Source organism: Xiphophorus hellerii, chromosome 8 (assembly GCF_003331165.1).
Source record: "Xiphophorus hellerii strain 12219 chromosome 8, Xiphophorus_hellerii-4.1, whole genome shotgun sequence".
NCBI classification, from domain to species: domain Eukaryota; kingdom Metazoa; phylum Chordata; class Actinopteri; order Cyprinodontiformes; family Poeciliidae; genus Xiphophorus; species Xiphophorus hellerii.
In genome coordinates this window covers 5,324,007-5,344,393 of record NC_045679.1, presented here as the reverse complement: position 1 = coordinate 5,344,393, position 20,387 = coordinate 5,324,007, and the positions used below count along the sequence as shown (strand labels likewise).

Genomic DNA, 20,387 nt, shown 5'->3' with positions numbered 1-20,387 from the left:
ACGTCATCAGTTACGCAACATCCGTCACATTTACTTTCGGTTTGAATTTCCCTGTTCAGGTGCGGCTCCAGACCGTTAGTTGGGTCTCAGTCTGTTGTTTAAATTTTCTTCTTTAACTCTTTGGATCGTTTGAACAAACTGTAAGTCTAATTTGTTTATTTCTTGAATTTTTCATCACTTTAACTTTTTCCTGATTGTTTCTAATCTCTGACGTTTGGAGAAAAGTTTCACTTCTGATTTCAGCTGAAACTTTAATATCTCTGCTGTTTGAAGGCTAATCTACAGGATTATTAGATTATTGATGAACTGGAATCAAACAACATGATGAACAGCTGATGTTTCACTGTTTTCTTCTCCGAACTGATTCATGTTTTTATTTCCTGGTACCGAACTCTAGTCTCCACCATTAACGGTCAGCAACAGTTTCATATTGCTTCCTTTCAAAATAAAATATTATTAAAATGGGTTTGATTCAGTCAGATGATTAAATAGTTAATCATTAATGGAGCCAATAATCCACTTGTAGAAATTAATAATTGTGAACTATAAGACTTGTTCAGGTTGAATCAGTGAATGTAAATGTTGCTCCATGTCTCCATCTAGTGGACTGATAGTAGAAGTGCAGCAGCTGATGGCAGCTTCCTCTGCCTCTCTGCTGTCTGACTGCATTCACCTGACACTGATATGAAGCAGAGAAGAAGAGCCAATCAGAGGAGGAGCAGCTGATCTTTTTCCAGCTCTAATGATGTAAAGGATGATCAGAGTTGATGTGCAGATGAATGATGTGTGTTTCCTCTGCAGGTGAAGGTAGAAAGTGTGTGTGAGCTGATGTGAATTCAGCAGCATGGATCAGTGTGAGGACAGAGAGGAGGGAGTCCCTCCCTCTAAAACCACTCTGTGTGGGGAAGATGAGAGCCAGAGCAAAGGTCAGAGGTGAGGTCACCATCTCTAACTGTCCACAGCCCTTTTCACACAGCGTTCACTATATCAGGCCAGAACAGACGTGGTGATGAAACTGCTGCTGCTCCTCTTTGCTGATTAAGTTTTAATCATCATGTTTCTGTCAGGATCCATCAGAGACTCAAACCAGAACCAGAACCAGAACCCAGCTGTGTGTCCTTTAAGAGCGACTGGTCAAAGGTTGAGCCCATTGACTTTAAATCTCCTGGATCTCCACCATCAGAGAGGTGAGCTGTTTCTAACTGCTGTAACTGTTCAGTTTATATCTGTTATTATGACCATCCAATATTAATTTAACACACAAACACAAAAGTCAGAAGTGAATTTAATTTCTAGATTGATATTTGGATTGTTCTCTAAATCTAAATGTAATTTATTTTCCAGACAGAGTAATGCTGAAAGAAAAAGGCTTTTATGAATTAATTTTATGATTAACGTTTCATCTCTGTGGTTCAAACATCATCCAACATAGTGGATTATTAACCATTTCCACAGTTAAGATAAAAAATATCTCCTGTGGATATCTTTCAGAACCAGATGGTCTCTAACTGACACCATAAATAAGCAACTGGGTCATTCTCTGAATTTGGTGCATTTTGTGTCTCTCAGGTTTATGTCAAATATTTTCATATAATGCAACCCACATTGTTTGACAAAAATCAAGTATTGTAAATATCCATGTGTCTTGGTAATATAACATACAAATATATTTTAAAAATTATGTTTTGAAAGATTTAATGGGTTGTTGAAGCGTAGAGGTCAGCCAAATGAGCATGTCCCCACTGACCAATGTTAATTTTTCACTGAATATAAAACAAATGACACCAGTAACTGCAACTTATTTGTACCATTTTGAACATTTTTAGGTATACTTTAATCTAAATAAAAGAAATATGAGAAAAATATATGAATTATTTATGAAATAGCACTTTTTAATCATGTCCCTCCAGTTTTGTTTAACCCTGTAACAGCAGACCAATCCCTCCTTTTTATAAATAATGGCTCAGTCCAATTTCCTCAGCACCCTGGAAGTGACATCACTTAAGTTTTTTCCTGCTCACACTGTAAAGATATTTAAGTGTTAATATAGTTTCTTACCGATATTTTATTATTTTTATCCAAACATCGTCATTGTCAAGCTCAACCTTTCAACACCTTTAGGCATGTAAATGATAATTATTGTTGTTTGGGAAAAAGTAAAGAATGGTCTTTGAAACATATATTTATTCTTGTTTTCATCATATCATATGTTGCTCCATAACCCAGCTAATGTGGACTTATGGCAACTTTTAGCAAAAAATCTTCAACCCCGTTACAGTCTGGTCAACTGTTACAATGGGTTCAACCGTTACTTGATACATTGTTATGATTTTTTTATAATAACAGCAAATATTAGACTAATATTTGTTGGACTATATGCAAAGTTTAAAGAATTATTCAAAAACATTAAAAAGCCTGATTTAATGTTTATTTTAAAGTATATTTTTATGATTTATGAAAAGAGCTTTTTCATCACGTTGCCATATTCTACTTATCAGTCTAATTATTATGATTCAAAATCATATAAGATATACATACAATTAGTTATTTTAATCAAGGGACAGAGGAATGAAATTGTCCCGTTATGGGGTTGAATTTAAAGCAACCTAAGTAACAAAGAAATTCGTAATACTGCTTGGGATTTCATGAATAAGGTGGGGAGACATATTTTCCTGGAGGTTTAAAGAGTCCTTCAATAGATGCAATGATCAAAAACACAATTTATTGTGGTATATTTTTAAGTAATCTGAGACGCCAAAATGTACTGAATTCAGAGAATCACCCAATTACTGCTGATGAATAACGGGGACAAAAATGACCCATAATGAACTCACTTTTCAATCAAGACACAGAAACTACCAATTTCATTTCTATTATGAAGAAATAGAATATAAATTCTATTTATATTTGGATTAGTCTCTAAGTCCGATTAAACACAGATTAATGCTGAAAGACAAAGAGGACCCCACATGGACACACACCCACATATCTCAAACCTCCTCCATGTCCACATCACCTCAGATCTAGTCATCAGAACCTGATGGATGTCCCACACTGTCCTGAAGACCTGTGTGGACAGAGCCTTCACTTCCACTGTCCCCAAGCTCTGGGAAACTGTCTCCACCAGCATCAGATCTAATGACAGTTTGGACAGTTTGAAGTCCAAGTTCAGCATCAACCTTTTAAAATGTCTTCTAGGTGATTTTGGTATTACTGCTCTTCATCCTTGTAGTTCATCTTCCTCTTTTTAACTTCACTCCATTTTGTTCATATGATGCTCTGTTTTTCTGCTTCAAGAACATTTAATGTCAAACTCTTGGTGATTTCATTTCTGAATATTGCTGGATGAATATTTACTGACTTCCTAATTGTTCCTGGTTCCTCCACAGAGTGGACCAGCAGAGCTCAGAGGTTCCCAGTTGTCCGTCTGCCCAGCAACATCAAACACAACTGGACTCCATATTTATGGTCTGTACATGAACAACAACATTTCCATGGGTTCTGTTCACAGTCATCTCCATGCTGCACTTTGTAGACCAGAGGACTGTCAGTCTGTCAAACATCCATCTGGTGTTTGGCTCCATGATTTCAGTCTGATGTTTCCTTCATTTATTATTCTATTCCAGACGCTGGAGGACAACATTGTCACTTTTCTGAAGAACGAGCTGAAGAAGATCCATAAGATTCTGAGTCCAAATGACCCAGAATGCTCAGAGAGTCAGAGAGATGATGATGAGGTGTTGGAAGGTGAGGATGAAGAGCAGAGGAGGAGCAGCAGAGAGGCAGTGATGAAGATCACACTGAACTTCCTGAGGAAGATGAAGCAGGAGGAGCTGGCTGACCGTCTGGAGAGCAGTAAGAGGATTTCTACAAAGATTTAACCTGATGGATAAATCACACATTTACTGAAATTTGAAGAGATGGAATCACATTTATGCAAAACATCTTGAGAATAAAATTTTATTTAGTTCTTGATTTTACTTTTTGTCTTATTTTAGAACGTCTTGCTGCAGTTTGTCAACATCAACTTAAATCTGGTCTGAAGAAGAAGTTCCAGTCTGTGTTTGAGGGGATTGCTAAAGCAGGAAGTCCAACCCTTCTGAACCAGATCTACACAGAGCTCTACATCACAGAGGGAGGGACTGGAGAAGTCAATGATGAACATGAGGTCAGACAGATTGAAACAGCATCCAGGAAAACACACAGACCAGAAACAACAATCAGACAAGAAGACATCTTTAAAGTCCAACCTAGAAGAGATCAACCAATCAGAACAGTGATGACAAAGGGAGTGGCTGGCATTGGGAAAACAGTCCTAACACAAAAGTTCACTCTGGACTGGGCTGAAGACAAAGCCCACCAGAACATCCAGTTCATATTTCCATTCACCTTCAGAGAACTGAATGTGCTGAAGGAGAAAAAGTTCAGCTTGGTGGAACTTGTTCATCACTTCTTTAGTGAAACCAAAGAAATCTGCAGCTTTGAACACTTCCAGGTTTTGTTCATCTTTGATGGTCTGGATGAGAGTCGACTTCCTCTGGACTTCCACAACAAGGAGATCCTGACTGATGCTACAGAGTCCACCTCAGTGGTGGTTCTGCTGACAAACCTCATCAGGGGGAAACTGCTTCCCTCTGCTCTCCTCTGGATAACCACACGACCTGCAGCAACCAATCAGATCCCTCCTCAGTGTGTTGGCATGGTGACAGAGGTCAGAGGGTTCAATGACCCACAGAAGGAGGAGTACTTCAGGAAGAGATTCAGAGATAAGCAGCAGGTCAGCAGGATCATCTCCCACATGAAGACATCACGAAGCCTCCACATCATGTGCCACATCCCAGTCTTCTGCTGGATCACTGCTACAGTTCTGCAGGATGTGTTGGAGACCAGAGAGGGAGGAGAGCTGCCCAGAACCCTGACTGAGATGTACATCCACTTCCTGGTGGTTCAGACCAAAGTGAAGAAGGTCAAGTATGATGGAGGAGCTGAAACAGATCCAAACTGGAGTCCAGAGAGCAGGAAGATGATTGAGTCTCTGGGAAAACTGGCCTTTGATCAGCTGCAGAAAGGAAACCTGATCTTCTATGAATCAGACCTGACAGAGTGTGGCATCAATATCAGAGCAGCCTCAGTGTACTCAGGAGTGTTCACACAGATCTTTAAAGAGGAGAGAGGGCTGTACCAGGACAAAGTGTTCTGCTTCATCCATCTGAGTGTTCAGGAGTTTCTGGCTTCTCTTCATGTTCATTTGACCTTCATCAACTCTGGGGTCAACCTGTTGGAAGAAAATCCACCATCATTTTTTTCTAAATTTTATTACAAATCAAATATAAATAATCTCCATCAGAGAGCTGTTGACCAGGCCTTACAGAGTCCAAATGGACACCTGGACTTGTTCCTCCGCTTCCTCCTGGGACTTTTACTGCAGACCAATCAGAGACTCCTAAAAGGTCTGCTGACAAAGACAGGAAGTAGCTCACAGACCAATCAGGAAACAGTTCAGTACATCAAGGAGAAAATCAATGAAAATGTGTCTGCAGAGAAAAGCATCAATCTGTTCCACTGTCTGAATGAACTGAATGATCGTTCTCTAGTGGAGGAGATCCAACAGTCTCTGAGTTCAGGAAGTCTCTCCACAGATAAACTGTCTCCTGCTCAGTGGTCAGCTCTGGGTTTCATCTTAGTGTCATCAGGAAAAGATCTGGATGTGTTTGACCTGAAGAAATACTCTGCTTCAGAGGAGGCTCTTCTGAGGCTGTTGCCAGTGGTTAAAGCCTCCAACAAAGCTCTGTAAGGTCACAGATTGTTACTGTATTTATTGCTGAACAATTGAAAACTTTTAATGTTGTGCTAAATATTGATTCATGTTGTATTTTATTTATTGATGTCCTGAAACGATGGTGTGAGGTGGTGAGGCAGACGCTTGAGACCTAGGTAGAAATGAAGATGATGATTTTAATGGTGAGAATGGCAAACCAAAATCCAAAAGTCCAAAACCCCTGCAGCACTGCTGAGCCGGAAACAGGGGCTCAACACAGGTAGCAACAGAGCAAACGAGTGGACTGACACAACTGACTGAGGACAGAGACGCCAAATGAGACGAGGACCCGACAGAGACGCTGGGACACAGGTGACATTAAATACACGGGAGGGTAATCACAGAAACGAGACACACCTGGGAAACAATCAAGGGGAAGACAGGAGAACATAAAACTCTAATTAAATACACAGAAAACACAGGACTGACACAGGACTGGCATTGTCTCCCAAATGTCGTCCACAGGGATACATCAGGAAAAATGTCTATTAATATGCAACATTATCACCATAACAACACCATCATCATTATGAATTATTAAAGAAGCAAAAATCTTTCTGCTAAAACTGAGACTGGATGAATTTAGTTTTATTGTGGAATTCAAAAGTTTTGCTGCCAGCCTCCTTGTTCTTTTTAGATCAGTCCTTTAAAGATGGCGACCCAACTATTGACCGAACCAATTCACAACAAAAGGCAACATAAATATGTGCAAAATAAGATAGTTCCTTCAATCTTTCAAAAAAAGAACATGAATGACTGGAAAGTAAAATATTTTTTTATGATTTGTTTAATAACAGATTTTTCTCTCTGTCTCCTCAGACTGAGTGACTGTAACCTCTCAGAGAGAAGCTGTGAAGCTCTGTCCTCAGTTCTCAGCTCCCAGTCCTCCAGTCTCAGAGAACTGGACCTGAGTAACAACAACCTGCAGGATTCAGGAGTGAAGCTTCTCTCTGCTGGACTGAAGAGTCCAAACTGCATCCTGGAAACTCTCAGGTAAAATTTTCTCGATGCTAGTTATTTCTATCCACTAGATGCTAGCAGAGATTACCAAACGTATTTGACCACCCAACCAAATGATTGTAATCAGGTGCTCCAATAACTTCCATGGCCAAAGGTGTATGAAAGTAAGCACTTAGGCATGTAGACTGTTTTTACAAACATTTGTGAAAGAATGTGTTGCTCTCAGTAACTCAGTGAATCCCAGAGTGGAACTGTGATAGGATGTGCAACAAGTGGGTTTTTTCATGTCCTGGACAACTGAGAACCTATAAATATGTAGAAATTGAATTGTTGGAAGTATCATAACTTAAACTTAACGGTGAGCACCAGAGTTTATTAGAAAAATTTTCAGAATTTATTTTGTGGTTTTAAAGGCTCTACATTGAAGATGATAAGAAATAAAGACATACTTTATTTTGTATTACTATCAGCTTCAATAGCCCCTCTGCTCTCGGCTCACATACGGAGCTGTCGGCTAGTGGTAACACTCAGCCCCTCCAGTTTCAAACTCTTCCTATTAAAGTAAGAGTTAAAGAGCTAAACATAATTGAAATATTAGCAACATACGACAGTAAAAAGGAGCTAAGTCTATGAAAGCAATGTAGCCAGTTTTGCTACTTTTGATTTAAGGCATAATAATGCAGTTTATCATGATTCAGCTGAAGTAATGAAATGAACAAACTTCGGTCTGATTTTTGTTAGTGTGTTTCTTCCTCTTGAGCAGTGAAAGTAAATAAAATGTGCTGCATGTCTTTTGCTTTAAGTATTTACTTACTGGAGGGTTTTTGTTTGTGCTGCAGAGCCACAGCTAACAACTAGCTCCTCACTTCAGCGGCTCTAACTGAGCCTGTGCCGTTCAGCTGCTGTTGCTCCTCCTACACTTTGGACTGAACCATTGTTCTAAGAATGGTGGGGGGGTTCCTTAAAATTTAAAATTTATTCTTGTTCTTTTCTTAGATGAATGGCAGATTTACTTTGTTTCTATTGCATTTTTATATTGATATTGTTTAAATACAAAGGTTTCTTTCATGATTTATTTGGGGGGACAATTCCAAGATTGCGGGGGTCCGGACCCCCCGAACCACCTGGGATTTACGCCCATGTCCATACAGGTCAGCCTGTGTCCAGTTTGAGTGAAAAGAGGTGCAGGTGATCCACGCTTCAGAGATCAAGCAGCGGCAGCACGAGGCAACATGTAGAGGCACCAGCTGTGTGATTGGTCCACTCTCCTGGTTTTAAATGCATCAACTATAAACCTATCTATAGAAATAAATCTGCTCCACCAGGCCAGTGAAACGCTCAGAGCAACAAAGACTCTTGCAATCCAGCTTTGTAAGAAAAAAGAGCATTATTGCAGATCCTTCCTCCCAGGAGTTTTTAGACTTTCTAACCAGAACTGCTCCCAAAAAACTCTTACATATGATTATAAATTGCTCTACTCAGCTGCACATTTTTTCAAACTGATTATGATGTTTTTATTAAATGTACAGCATTATTATTCCTTTATTGTAAATGTGTCCTTACTCTACAGCCTCCTATTATTTTTTATTTTTACCTTTTCTTCAATGTTTTCTTTTTCCATTTACCTTAAACTTGTTGCTGGTAAACCTGAACTTCCTGCTGTGGAAAAATGAAGGATGTTTCTATTCTGATCCATTCTATAAGTGACAAATGTTGATTTTTATTACTAATTTCACGGAATTAGAGTTTTATTACTATTTCATTTTAGTGACAATTTAATTTTTTGACTTTTTTTCCTCTTGTGAAAATGATCAGTTCAGACCTTGGGTTCTACCTCAATGTTCTCATCATGTGATGAATTGTGTGTCTGCAGCTTATCAGGCTGTTTGGTCTCAGAGGAAGGCTGTGCTTCTCTGGCCTCAGCTCTGACCTCCAACCCCTCCCATCTGAAAGAGTTGGACCTGAGCTACAATCATCCAGGAGACTCAGGAGTGAAGCTGCTGTCGGCTGGACTGAAGGATCCACACTGGAGACTGGAAGCTCTCAGGTATGGAGGAACCTGCTGCAGGAGCAGAGAAGGTCTGATAGAGGAGGAAGAGGGAGAAATGTCTTTAGTCAGTCTGCTGGGAAACATTTAGTTTGAAGCTCAATAGTTAGCTTGTTGCTCAAAGGAACAGCTTCTGTCAGTTGCTGCTCAGTTTTCCATCTCTGTATCCAAGCAGTTAAAAAGGGAAAGATGAAATCTGAGATTCTCTCTGCTTTGCTTGAAGCTGGTGTTTTCCCTCAAACCAGCTCTGATGCTGATATTCAGCCTAGATTTCCACTGGACTCTTTCTGTTAAAACTGACACTGGATTCATTTAGTTCATGGTGGATTTTAATATTTCTCTTACCAGCCTCCTTGTTGTCTGTTGTTCAATCCTTCAAGACAGGAGAACCATCTACAAAATGATCCAGTTCACAATAAAGGTCAACATAAAAATATGTGAAGTAAAAAGTCCTTTCAATCTTTCCAAGAAGAAAATTCTTGACAGGAAATAAATAAATAAATATTTGTGATTTGGTGAATAACAGATTTTTCTCTCTGTCTCCTCAGACTGAGTGACTGTAACCTCTCAGAGAGAAGCTGTGAAGCTCTGTCCTCAGTTTTCAGCTCCCAGTCCTCCAGTCTCAGAGAACTGGACCTGAGTAACAACAACCTGCAGGATTCATTAGTGGAGCTTCTCTCTGCTGGACTGAAGAGTCCAAACTGCAACCTGGAAACTCTCAGGTGAAATGTTCTCAATCCTGGTGAAACCAGATTTCTGTCCATTATATTCTATCTGTTATGATGCAAATGTTTTTTCAATAGTAGAGTAAAATAATAATCGATGTCTTACTGTGAGATGGGTAACCATGCTAAGTCTCGACACAAACATGGCTGATTTTCCTTTACTGCAGCCTTAATGAACCAAGAAGAGAGATATTTAGAAAGGTTGGGTTCAGGCTAACATTGATAGTGTAGCTCTGGATTCTTGACAGATTGCTGCATCCTGGTACACAAGGAACGTTATTGCAGATCCTTCCTCCCAGCAGTTGTTAGACTTCCTAATCCATTGTTCATGTGACTGTTGTTGATTTTTACCTACAGAGCTGGAAACTCTCAGGTATGGAGGAACCTGCTGCAGGAGCAGAGAAGGTCTGATAGAGGAGGAAGAGGGAGAAATGTCTTTAGTCAGTGTAACAAGGTAGCCGTTCGCGGTAGGATTTTACAGTGACGATGAAGCGTTGAGGCAGAGTCAGGTGGAAAACAGCAGTGGTTTTATTCTTCACACAACATCAACCAACCCTTCACAGGTGAAAACTGCAGTCTTAAATAGTCCCAGCTGTTACGGATCAAACCACCTTTAATTCACAGGGGAATCTCAATTCATCAATATCCACTTATTTAATTAAAATACCTTTTACTAAATATAAACATTTCTATTTACTTTTTATAAATATTTTATGTTTTATCATTACACCAATGAACCACCACAAAACCCATAAACAATTCCCCCCCCCCACACTTTTCAATGGCCTCTCCCGGAGACTATATATGGTGTCTGGACCCCCGGGGCAGTATTTGTCCAAACACCCTGGAGAGGACACAGAAAAGACAGGTGAGTCACTCTACATTAGCACTCCACGCCCAACAGATTATGCACAACACATTTGCTCAGTTTTACCCACCAGTAGCTCATTGCTCTGAGTAACAATTATCCTCCCTCCACAGGCAACCACCTCACTCGTCAATGAGGAGCAGCTGTGCAGAGCCCAGAACAAAAGGCTACATGCTAATGTCTAAAAATACTCAATAAATACAATTAAAACTTCTTGTGTGCAAATTGTTACTGATGTGCAAATCTATGCTTAAAGTGCAGTGCTAAATAAAGTGCTTGTTAATAAAGTGCAAAAATACTTTAAAAATGCAATACAGTGATTTCAGTAAAATAGTCCCAGTAATGAAGATCTCTTCATTACATTTCCTCCCTCCTCTCTTAAGAGCACAGTACCTCAGTCCTCTGACACTCTGGATAAACAGTCAGCAACCACATTAGACTTCCCTGGCTTGTACTGGACTGTGAAGTCAAATGGCTGCAGTGACAAGTACCATCCAGCGATACGGGCGTTGGCATCCCTCATTCGTCTCAACCACTGGAGGGCACGATGGTCCGTCTCTAGAATAAAGTGACGTCCCAAAAGATAATACCTCAGGGCCTCAATAGCCCACTTCATGGCCAAGCACTCCTTTTCCACTGTTGAATATCTTGTCTCCCTGTCAAGCAGCTTTCGACTCAGAAACACCACAGGTCTTCTTTCACCGTCCACCTCTTGTTGAAGGACAGCTCCAAGTCCTACTCCCGAAGCATCTGTTTGTAAGATGAATGGCTTAGTGAAGTCTGGTGTGTGCAAAACAGGATGAGTACATACCGCTTGCTTGAGATCTTTGAAGGCTCGATCACAATCTTCTGTCCAGCACACTTTGTTGGGGGCTGCACCCTTTGTTAGATGGTTCAGTACAGCTGCTCGTTCGGCAAAAGAAGGTATGAATTTTCGGTACCAGCCCACCAAACCAAGAAATCCTCTCACCTTCTTCTTTGTAGTTGGAACCGGGAAGGAATGGATTGCGTCCATCTTCCCCACTTGAGGCTTTATTTTCCCAAATCCAATGACAAAACCTAAGTACTCCACTTCTCTCTGGGCTACATTACACTTCTTTGGGTTAACAGTCAGTCCAGCCAGCCTGATGCGGTGTAGGACCTCCTGCAGGTGAATCAGATGCTCCTCCCAGGACTGGCTATACACCACAACATCGTCTAAATATGCTGCAGAAAATGCTGAAACATCTCTCAGTACATGATCCATTAAACGTTGGAATGTTGCTGGCGCACCCTGTAGCCCAAATGGCATGACTCTAAATTGGTACATACCAAAAGGAGTTTTAAAGGCGGTCAGCTCTCTTGCCTCTGGTGCCAACGCCACTTGCCAGTATCCTTTGCACAGATCCAGCGTTGTGATGTAGCTTGCTGAACCAACTTGCTCCAGTAGGTCGTCCACCCTGGGCATCGGGTACGGGTCAAAGTTGGACACAGCATTTAAATATCTAAAATCTATGCAAAATCTCAGGGAGCCATCTTTCTTCGGTACCAACACAATCGGGCTGCACCACTCACTACTAGACTCTTCAATTATACCCAAATCCCGCATCAGCTTTATTTCTTTTTCCAGTACTGGAACCAACCGCTCTGGTATGCGATAGCTCTTTTGACGACTCGGTGCATCTTCTTTCAGCCGAATCTTGTGTTGAACCAGTGATGTAAATCCTGGAACTTCTTGAAAGAGCTGAGGGTCCAAGAGAGGTTTGATTTTGTCCTGCTTAGTAGGGGACAGATGAGAAATGTCAACCAAAGCACAGTCTGACATGCTAGTTGGAAAAAAATTTTCAGTCACCTCCTCATCCTTAACTGCTCTCACAAATAACTCCTGGTGCACAGGCTCCTGTCGGCTGTGGAACTCTTTCAACAAGTTGACATGAAAGGTCTGATGCTTTTTAGCTCTTTCCGGCATGTACAGTTCATAAACCACTTTACTCACTTGTTTGGTGATCTCATATGGTCCATGCCATTTTGTCAGCAGCTTGTTGTCGCTGGTAGGAAGCAGTAACAGAACCTTCTGTCCTGGCAAGAAGACTCTGTCTCTGGCCTTCTGATCGTACCATGTCTTTTGATGTTGTTGAGCTGCTTTCATGTTGTCCTGTGCAAAAGATGCCATTTCCTGCAATCGCTCTCTCATGTTGATGACATATGCTGCAATGTTTTCCCCCTCTGGCTTAGCGTCTTCCCAACAGTCCTTCAGTAGATCCAGCGGACCTCTCACTTGACGCCCATACAATAGTTCGAAGGGTGAGAAACCTGTGGACACTTGTGGTACCTCCCGGTAAGCAAATAACAGGTACGGCAGCCATTGGTCCCAGTCAGCACCTGTGTCAGAGACAAACTTGCGCAGCATATTTTTGAGAGTCTGATTATATCTTTCCACTAGCCCGTCCGTTTGGGGGTGGTAAGGGGTGGTCTTAAGTCCCTTAATTCCTAATAATTTATAAACCTGCTGCAATAGTTTGGACAAAAAGTTTGTCCCACAATCTGTGAGAATTTCTCTTGGTATTCCTACTCTAGAGAAAAACTGCAGGAGACAATTAGCAACATGTCGGGCTTTAATGGATCTGAGAGGAAAAGCTTCAGGGTACCGTGTAGCATAGTCACATATCACCAATATATAACGGTAACCTGTCGAGCTCCTTTCTAATGGGCCCACAATATCCATGCCGAGCCTTTCAAAAGGTGTTTCAATAATTGGCAGCGGTTGTAGCCGGGCTCGTGCTACTCCTCTGCCTGAAGTCAACTGACATTTTTCACAGGAACTACAAAATTTAGAAATCTGGGTATACATTCCTGGCCAAACAAACCGGCTACTGATTCTACTCAGCGTTTTATAAAAAGCCATATGACCTGCCCATGGAATTGAGTGGCCCAGCTCCATAACTTTGTGCCTGAACTGTTGTGGAAGGGCTAATGTTTCACACTGTCCCTTCTTCTGATATAAAATACCTCCTTTGATCATGTACACCGCATCTTCCAGGAAGTCTAACCGGCGCTGATTAGTTCCTCCCAATCCAGTTACTTTTTCAAACCAAGGTTTTAAAGTAGGATCATCTCTCTGTAGTGCACCTAAATCTGCGGGGATGTCAAACTCAAACAAGTTATTTGGCTTAGACAACTGTTCTATCCCTTCATCACCTGAGCCTTTGAATTTCTCCCTTCTTTTCTGAGCTTTTGACTTTTTAGTTTTTCCTAGCCTTGTTTCCAGAGACTCCCCAAAAAAGGGCAGCTCTTTCAACACCGTCTTTGAACTTTGAGCTCTTGTGACTACATTGCAAGGTTTCAATGGTTCTACTGGTATATCAGATGTAGGACATAAATCCCCTGTATCTCTGTTGGTAAACACTTGGGGTTCATAGTCTGACTGGTGAATAAGGTCAAAGAGAGTGGGAATATCATTACCAAGTATAACTGAGTATGGCAAAGAGGGAACTACAGCTACTTGTACCAGGTATGTTTGACCTCCCACTGTCAAATACACCTCAGCACTAGGGTAGACATGTTCATCTCCATGTACACAGCTTATTTTAACCCCCACCCCACTTAGCTTTTCTTCTGAGAGTAAGCTAGCACGCACTAGAGACTGGAAGCACCCAGAATCAAGCAAAGCTTCTTCTTTCTGCCCATTAACTAGAACAGAAACAGTGCACACGTTCTTTTCTACAGCCTCAATAGCTGGTCTTGGAACTGAACATAAAAGTGATGGCTTTGATTTAAGGGTGGGGCAGAAGTGTTGTGTATGGCCAAAGCCATTACAGTTGTAACATCTAATATCTTGGACTGAAGACTTGAGAAATGACTTTTTAACATTGGGAGGTCTTTGGGAAGGGAACTGCTTTGAACTAGAAACATTTCTAGTCTGACTTTGACCAGAGCCCTGTTCACCCCCAGTGGACTTACTTGATAGGGCATAGTGACTCTCTCGGCCAAAATAGGTGCTCTTGCTCCCCTTCCTGGCTGATGTGAAGACCTCCGCAAGAGTAGCTGCTTCTTTTGCCGTCTTCGGGTCACGCTCACGTATCCAGATCTCCAACTCTGGATTAACCATTCTTAAAAACTGCTCCAGAATTATCTGCTCAGATATTTCTTGCACAGTAAATTTATCAGGTTTAATCCATCTTGAAAACAAGTCTTTCAATCGCACATAAAGTTCACGTGGCGTCTCACCTGGTTCAATCTTCAGGCATCTGAAGCGGCGTCGATAAGTGTCAGCAGTGATTTCATATTTTGCCAGAATTGCCTCTTTCACGTTGTCATAGTTCTCAGAGTCAGCCATATCCATTAGAACATAGGCTGTGCGGGCCTTGCCTGTCAGCAGAGGAACAAGACGGACCGCCCACTCATCTCTAGACCAACGACACACCTGGGCCATCCTCTCGAACGTCATCAGAAAATGCTCAATGTCGTCATCCGTGGATAAGGGAAGAAATCTTGGTTCAATTATGGACCTGGAACCATGAGCTACCTGGACATCACCACCATCTGATTCTTCTGCATGTGCTTCAGCTGTTGTGGGTTGATCATGTGCTTCTGATACATCAGGTCTTTCAAGTACAGCATGCACTTGAAGCTGCATTTGTTGAAATTGATGCTGTATGCTTTTCCACCTTTGCTCCTGGCGGGAAAAATCTTTCAACAAAATGTTTAAAACATATTTGGAGGGCCGTTCAATGTTGTGATATTTATGAATGCAGTTTTAATTGTGGTGACTTCTGAAAGTGTGTTTTCCATGTGTTTAGTAACATTTAGTGTCAGGTTGGTGGGGTGTTTTCAGAACTCATTAATTTAAATACTGGGTTAAATTTCCCTGTATTTAATGTTTGGCTAGTGATTGTTTTTGGATTGTTTTAGGAACAAATTTGTTTCTGTTTGTTTCTATTTTTTCCCACATGAGTTTTGTTGTAATTTTTTTCTCAAATAAAAAAGGATTTTTTAAATACAAACCTTTTATTGAGCAATTAGATTCTCAGGCTTCATTGGACTCTTTCTGTTAAAACTGACATGGGATTAATTTAGTTCATAGAGGAATTTAATATTTCTCTTGCCAGCCTCCTTGTTGCCTTTAGTTCAGTCCTTCATGGCTGGAGGCCCATCTATAGACTGAACCAGTTCACAACTAAAGGCAACATAATTATATATAAAACAGTCCCTTAAATCAGTAAAGAGGAACATTGTTGACTGGAAAAAAGACATTTTGAAGAAATGTTTAATAACAGATTTTTCTCTCTGTCTCCTCAGACTGAGTGGCTGTAACCTCTCAGAGAGAAGCTGTGAAGCTCTGTCCTCAGTTCTCAGCTCCCAGTCCTCCAGTCTCAGAGAACTGGACCTGAGTAACAACAACCTGCAGGATTCAGGAGTGAAGCTTCTCTCTGCTGGACTGAAGAGTCCAAACTGCAACCTGGAAACTCTCAGGTAACTCTGGGCACTTGACAAATTGCTGCATCTTAGGTGCAAAGAGAAACATTATTACAGATCCCAGCAGTTGCTTGGCTTTCTTATTTATTCCACATGTTACAAATCCATCCATCCATCCATCAGTTCAGACCTTGGGTTCTACCTCAATGTTCTCATCATGTGATGAATTGTGTGTCTGCAGCTTATCAGGCTGTTTGGTCTCAGAGGAAGGCTGTGCTTCTCTGGCCTCAGCTCTGACCTCCAACCCCTCCCATCTGAAAGAGTTGGACCTGAGCTACAATCATCCAGGAGACTCAGGAGTGAAGCTGCTGTCAGCTGGACTGAAGGATCCACACTGGAGACTGGAAGCTCTCAGGTATGGAGGAACCTGCTGCAGGAGCAGAGAAGGTCTGATAGAGGAGGAAGAGGGAGAAATGTCTTTAGTCAGTCTGCTGGGAAACATTTAGTTTGAAGCTGAATGTTTAATTTGATAATTAAATATTTAGACGCCTCATCTGGAGGCAGAGATCATTACCCAGTTTTCTGGAATATTCTCCAGACTAAGAACGGCTCACAAGGAAAATTAAAGAGTGGGATGGGTTTAATAGTTTAATAGGGACTCTGACTAAATTAATAAATGAAGTTCAGTTAGATTTCCATGATGATCTACTGATGGCAGAAAGGACTTTAAAACAATATTTGATGGAGCTCCAGACCAATCAGCCCCAAGAAGCAAAGATGAGAAGAAAAGTAACTCCATGTTGGTCAGATGGATGTTTAAAAGTTATGGGAGAGAAAAATAAAGAACTTTAGATTTTAAACAAAACTCACAACTTTCAGGATTTAAAAAAATATAAATTACATAAAAAGTGAAGAAAACTATTCATGAGAAAAAGAAAGAAAGTCAGAATTTTAACAGTTTCATCCATTTAGTAGTTTGATCTCCACCAGGGGGCGACATCTGGAAAATGATCCAAAGAATGAAAGGAATCAGGAGAGAATGGAAATCCCTTGTTTTCCAGAGGAAATGAAGAATTGCAGTGAATGATGGTGAAAAAGTAGAATTGTGCTCTGTTGACTGTGGTAGAAATTTAAAAACAATAATAAGACCTTTTAGACAGATCCAAGAAAAGACTAATGTGTTTAGGTTTTCAGTAGTTGGGAAAGCTTTTGGGATTGTTCAATAAAGTTTGGGAAAAATTCCCAACGTCTTGGAAAAAGGCAGAGACCCTTCATGTTGGAAAACCAGGGAAATATCCATCCGACCAATCAGATTCCAGATCCACAGCTCTGACGTCACATTTAGGATAAATAATGGAATCGTAATAAGAGAAAGAAAAACATTTTATTGATAAAGTAGAGGGATGATATCAGCCCATCAGATGGTTTAGAAGAGGGAGAGGAAGCATCATGGGACTGCAGAGGTCCTTCACCTGATCCTGGTTGTTGGGACAAGAACTTTGTTACTGAACTTAAGGACATTTTTCATGTTTCTGTACGTAAGTAGATTTAATGGTGGGAACTTTTACTCCACTACATTTTACAGTATCTGTACTTTCTACTTCACTACATTTCTATAAAGCGTTGCGTTACAAGTTACATCCAAGTCGCTTTGCGCTTTTTGATTTGTTGGTTAGTTTGAAAGTAATCAATGATTCTGGTGCCGCCTTTGCCTCCCTGATATCATGAACTGCTAGCTTTCAAAAATTCACCATCAAATCTGAAAAACATATCGAGGAAAGTTAAGCTGCTAAACGCTGTCTGAGTTTTGGGTGTTAAACTGATTTAGGTTAGAGAAGTTTAATGTAATCTTACCAAGCTTCTAGTTTAAAACAACTGCAATAAATAAAACAATTAAATAGTTGTAAGCAGCTGAACTGGCAGTAACATTGATTACTGCGGTCGGGGCGCATGGAGCGCAGCGTCTCCTGCCATGAATGTCCCAGTAACGTTAAACTCCTCCACATCCTGGTTACTGAATTAATGTGAATAATCTCCATCTCAAATCTTTGATTCTTGTTGAACTCTTTGTTGAATGTGATGCAGCTTCTCCTTTTTAATGTTTGTATTTCTGGATATTACAGTGAGGCCACAGCAGGTTTTCAGCAGCAGGGCTGTTTAGTGTTTCATTCCTTCATCTGTGTGTGGGAGTGTGGATGGAACAGGTATCCAGGTGTTGTGTCAGAGTTTAGATTGATTGTATTTTAATGCTGATTATTAAATCAGGTTGAGCTTCCAGAAATGTTTCCTTAGTTTCCTGATGTCCTTTTAGGCTTCAGTGAGTTTCTTCAGGTTGTTACTGAGGGATTTCCTTTCTCCTCTCTGTTGGAGCTTTTCCTGTGTTTGGAGAAATGAGTTGTGCTGCAGCAGCACCAACTGTCCTTCCTACATCCACTGCAGTTTGCAATCCAAATGTTGGACTGTTCCTGTCTCAGTGGAGGACAATGTGTGTCTGAGAGACATGTAATGTCCATGTTTGCTGCTGAAAGAGACTGATGGTCTGACACCCCTCCTCCTTTCAGGGTGGAGCCTGCTGGAGTCCCATTCTTGACACCAGGTCTGAGGAAGTGTAAGTGTGTTTTTCATCTGATTTATGACAACAAAGCAGCTCACATTCAACCATCATCAAAGTGTCAATAAATGATCAATAACTGCAGCTGGATTGTGTTTGTTCTCTCCATCAGATTCCTGTCAACTCACCATCGACACAAACACAGTGAACAGAGAACTCAAACTGTCTGAAGACAACAGGAAGGTGACATGGGAGGAGCTTCTGTCATACCCTGATCATCCAGACAGATTTGATTACTGGTATCAGCTGCTGTGTAGAACTGGTCTGACTGGTCGCTGTTACTGGGAGGTCAAGTGGAGAGGAATAGTTTATATATCAGTGAGTTACAGAAGAATCAGGAGGAAAGGAAACAGTGGAGACTGTTTGTTTGGATATAATGATCATTCCTGGAGTCTGAGATGCTCTGATTATGTTGGTTACTCTGTCTGTCACAATAAGATAAAAACTCGTCTCTCCTCCTCCTCTGTCTCTAACATAGTAGCAGTGTATGTGGACTGTCCTGCTGGCATTCTGTCCTTCTACAGAGTTTCCTCTGACTCACTGATCCTCCTCCACACCTTCAACACCACATTCACTGAACCTCTGATTCCTGGATTTGGGTTCTGGTTCAGTTCTGGTTCCTCAGTGTTTCTGTGCTGAGTTGAGTCTAAAGAGTCTAAAGATTTTCCTCCTGTCAGAGAAACTCTCTCACTGTTGAACAGATAGTTCAGTCTCTACAATCTATTTCTTGGTGAAACAATTCTGATTGAGTCCTTGGAAACTTTTTCTTCTTCCAGTCCATTAAATATGGAAGTTGGGATTATTCCAGGATTATTCAAGGATTATTCCAGGATTATTCCAGGATCCTCATGTTTTTCTGTCTGTTTCCAGTCAAAGCTTCACACTGAATATCAAGATGTTGTTTCTCTTATTTTTTCCTTTCATTCATCAGATTTCATTGAAATGTTGATCAGTTTTTCTCAATCACTGATCATTTTCTGTTTCTATCGGCTCCTATTTTTCTCAACATGTCAGATTTGAATATTAAATCTTCCTTTTGTAAATTTGCTGCAGTTTTTCTTCATGCGTTTTAAATTAAAACATTTTTCTTCTGCATTTGGTTCATTTGCTGCTCATTCTGTTCTTTTCCTGCTCAAATTTAAATATTTGCATTAAAAACATTTTTTCATCAACTCTGCCTTTCAGAAAGTCCTGATTTAAAGTAAAACATTCCCATCCCATGAAGGTCAGAGGTCAATGCTTTGAACCCTAAAGTGGGAAAATCTTCATATTTTCTGTTTCATTCAGAACTTCTACCTGAAACTCAGAACCTGCAGAACATTTTTCTCTTTGGAGGAAAAATCCCAGGAACTGGAAGATCAGAGCAGAATGAAAACTGGAGATCAGTGTTGGACAGAAAAGGTCTGATCGCTGCATCTCTGCTATATTTTACATTTAAATCTGATAACAAAAAGTAAACCTGTTTTTAGTGAATAAACCAACATGGATATGACCCGCCACAGCGCCAACGTGGGCCACACCTGATTCAACCCAAACCGGAAAATAAAGGATTTAACTGGAAAAAGCAAAACCCAGTAAAATCAGCAGCTGGTTGTGATTAAAATGCAGTTTGTTGCAGAGGTTCAAACCTCCTGATGGTGACCTCTCCTCCGTCCCTCACCTTGTCTGGCCGGTTTTAATCCTCACTGCAGTGTTAGACTGGAGCTCATCTCTCAGATTAACCAGATTAACACTGAGCTGCAACAGGAACCAAACGTCTCTCCTCCAACTTATTTCACTGATTAATAACAAGGTTGGATAAAAACATTGAGCTGAGATTCTCATTCCTTAAAGAGTCATGAAGAAAGACTCACCCTGGAACTGCAGAAAAGAAGTTAGAAAGTTTAAAAATAGATGGAAAAAACTTTGTAAATATATTCTAACAAGTGATTTAATTATCTGTTTTTGGATCTTTTAATGTATAA

At 40.7% G+C, this 20,387-nt stretch overlaps 1 protein-coding gene across 1 annotated transcript; it reads left to right on the top strand.

Annotated features, from left to right (window-relative positions):
- Positions 1–844: 844 nt before the first annotated feature.
- Positions 845–19,062, top strand: LOC116724448 (NLR family CARD domain-containing protein 3-like). The gene is made up of 10 exons (XM_032570166.1): positions 845–933; positions 1,068–1,187; positions 3,390–3,468; positions 3,627–3,855; positions 3,999–5,790; positions 6,638–6,811; positions 15,696–15,869; positions 16,054–16,227; positions 18,374–18,420; positions 18,536–19,062. Exons 1-10 carry the CDS (start codon positions 845–847, stop codon positions 19,060–19,062), a joined length of 3,405 nt encoding a protein of 1,134 aa, XP_032426057.1.
- Positions 19,063–20,387: the final 1,325 nt, after the last annotated feature.

Bases quoted from the DNA above. Each gene is read 5' to 3' on its own strand.
- LOC116724448 (XM_032570166.1), top strand. From the start codon at position 845: ATGGATCAGTGTGAGGACAGAGAGGAGGGAGTCCCTCCCTCTAAAACC. The intron at 3,469-3,626 runs GTCTGTACATGA...ATTCTATTCCAG, and splicing joins AACTGGACTCCATATTTATG to ACGCTGGAGGACAACATTGT. The intron at 18,421-18,535 runs GTAAGTGTGTTT...TCTCTCCATCAG, and splicing joins GACACCAGGTCTGAGGAAGT to ATTCCTGTCAACTCACCATC.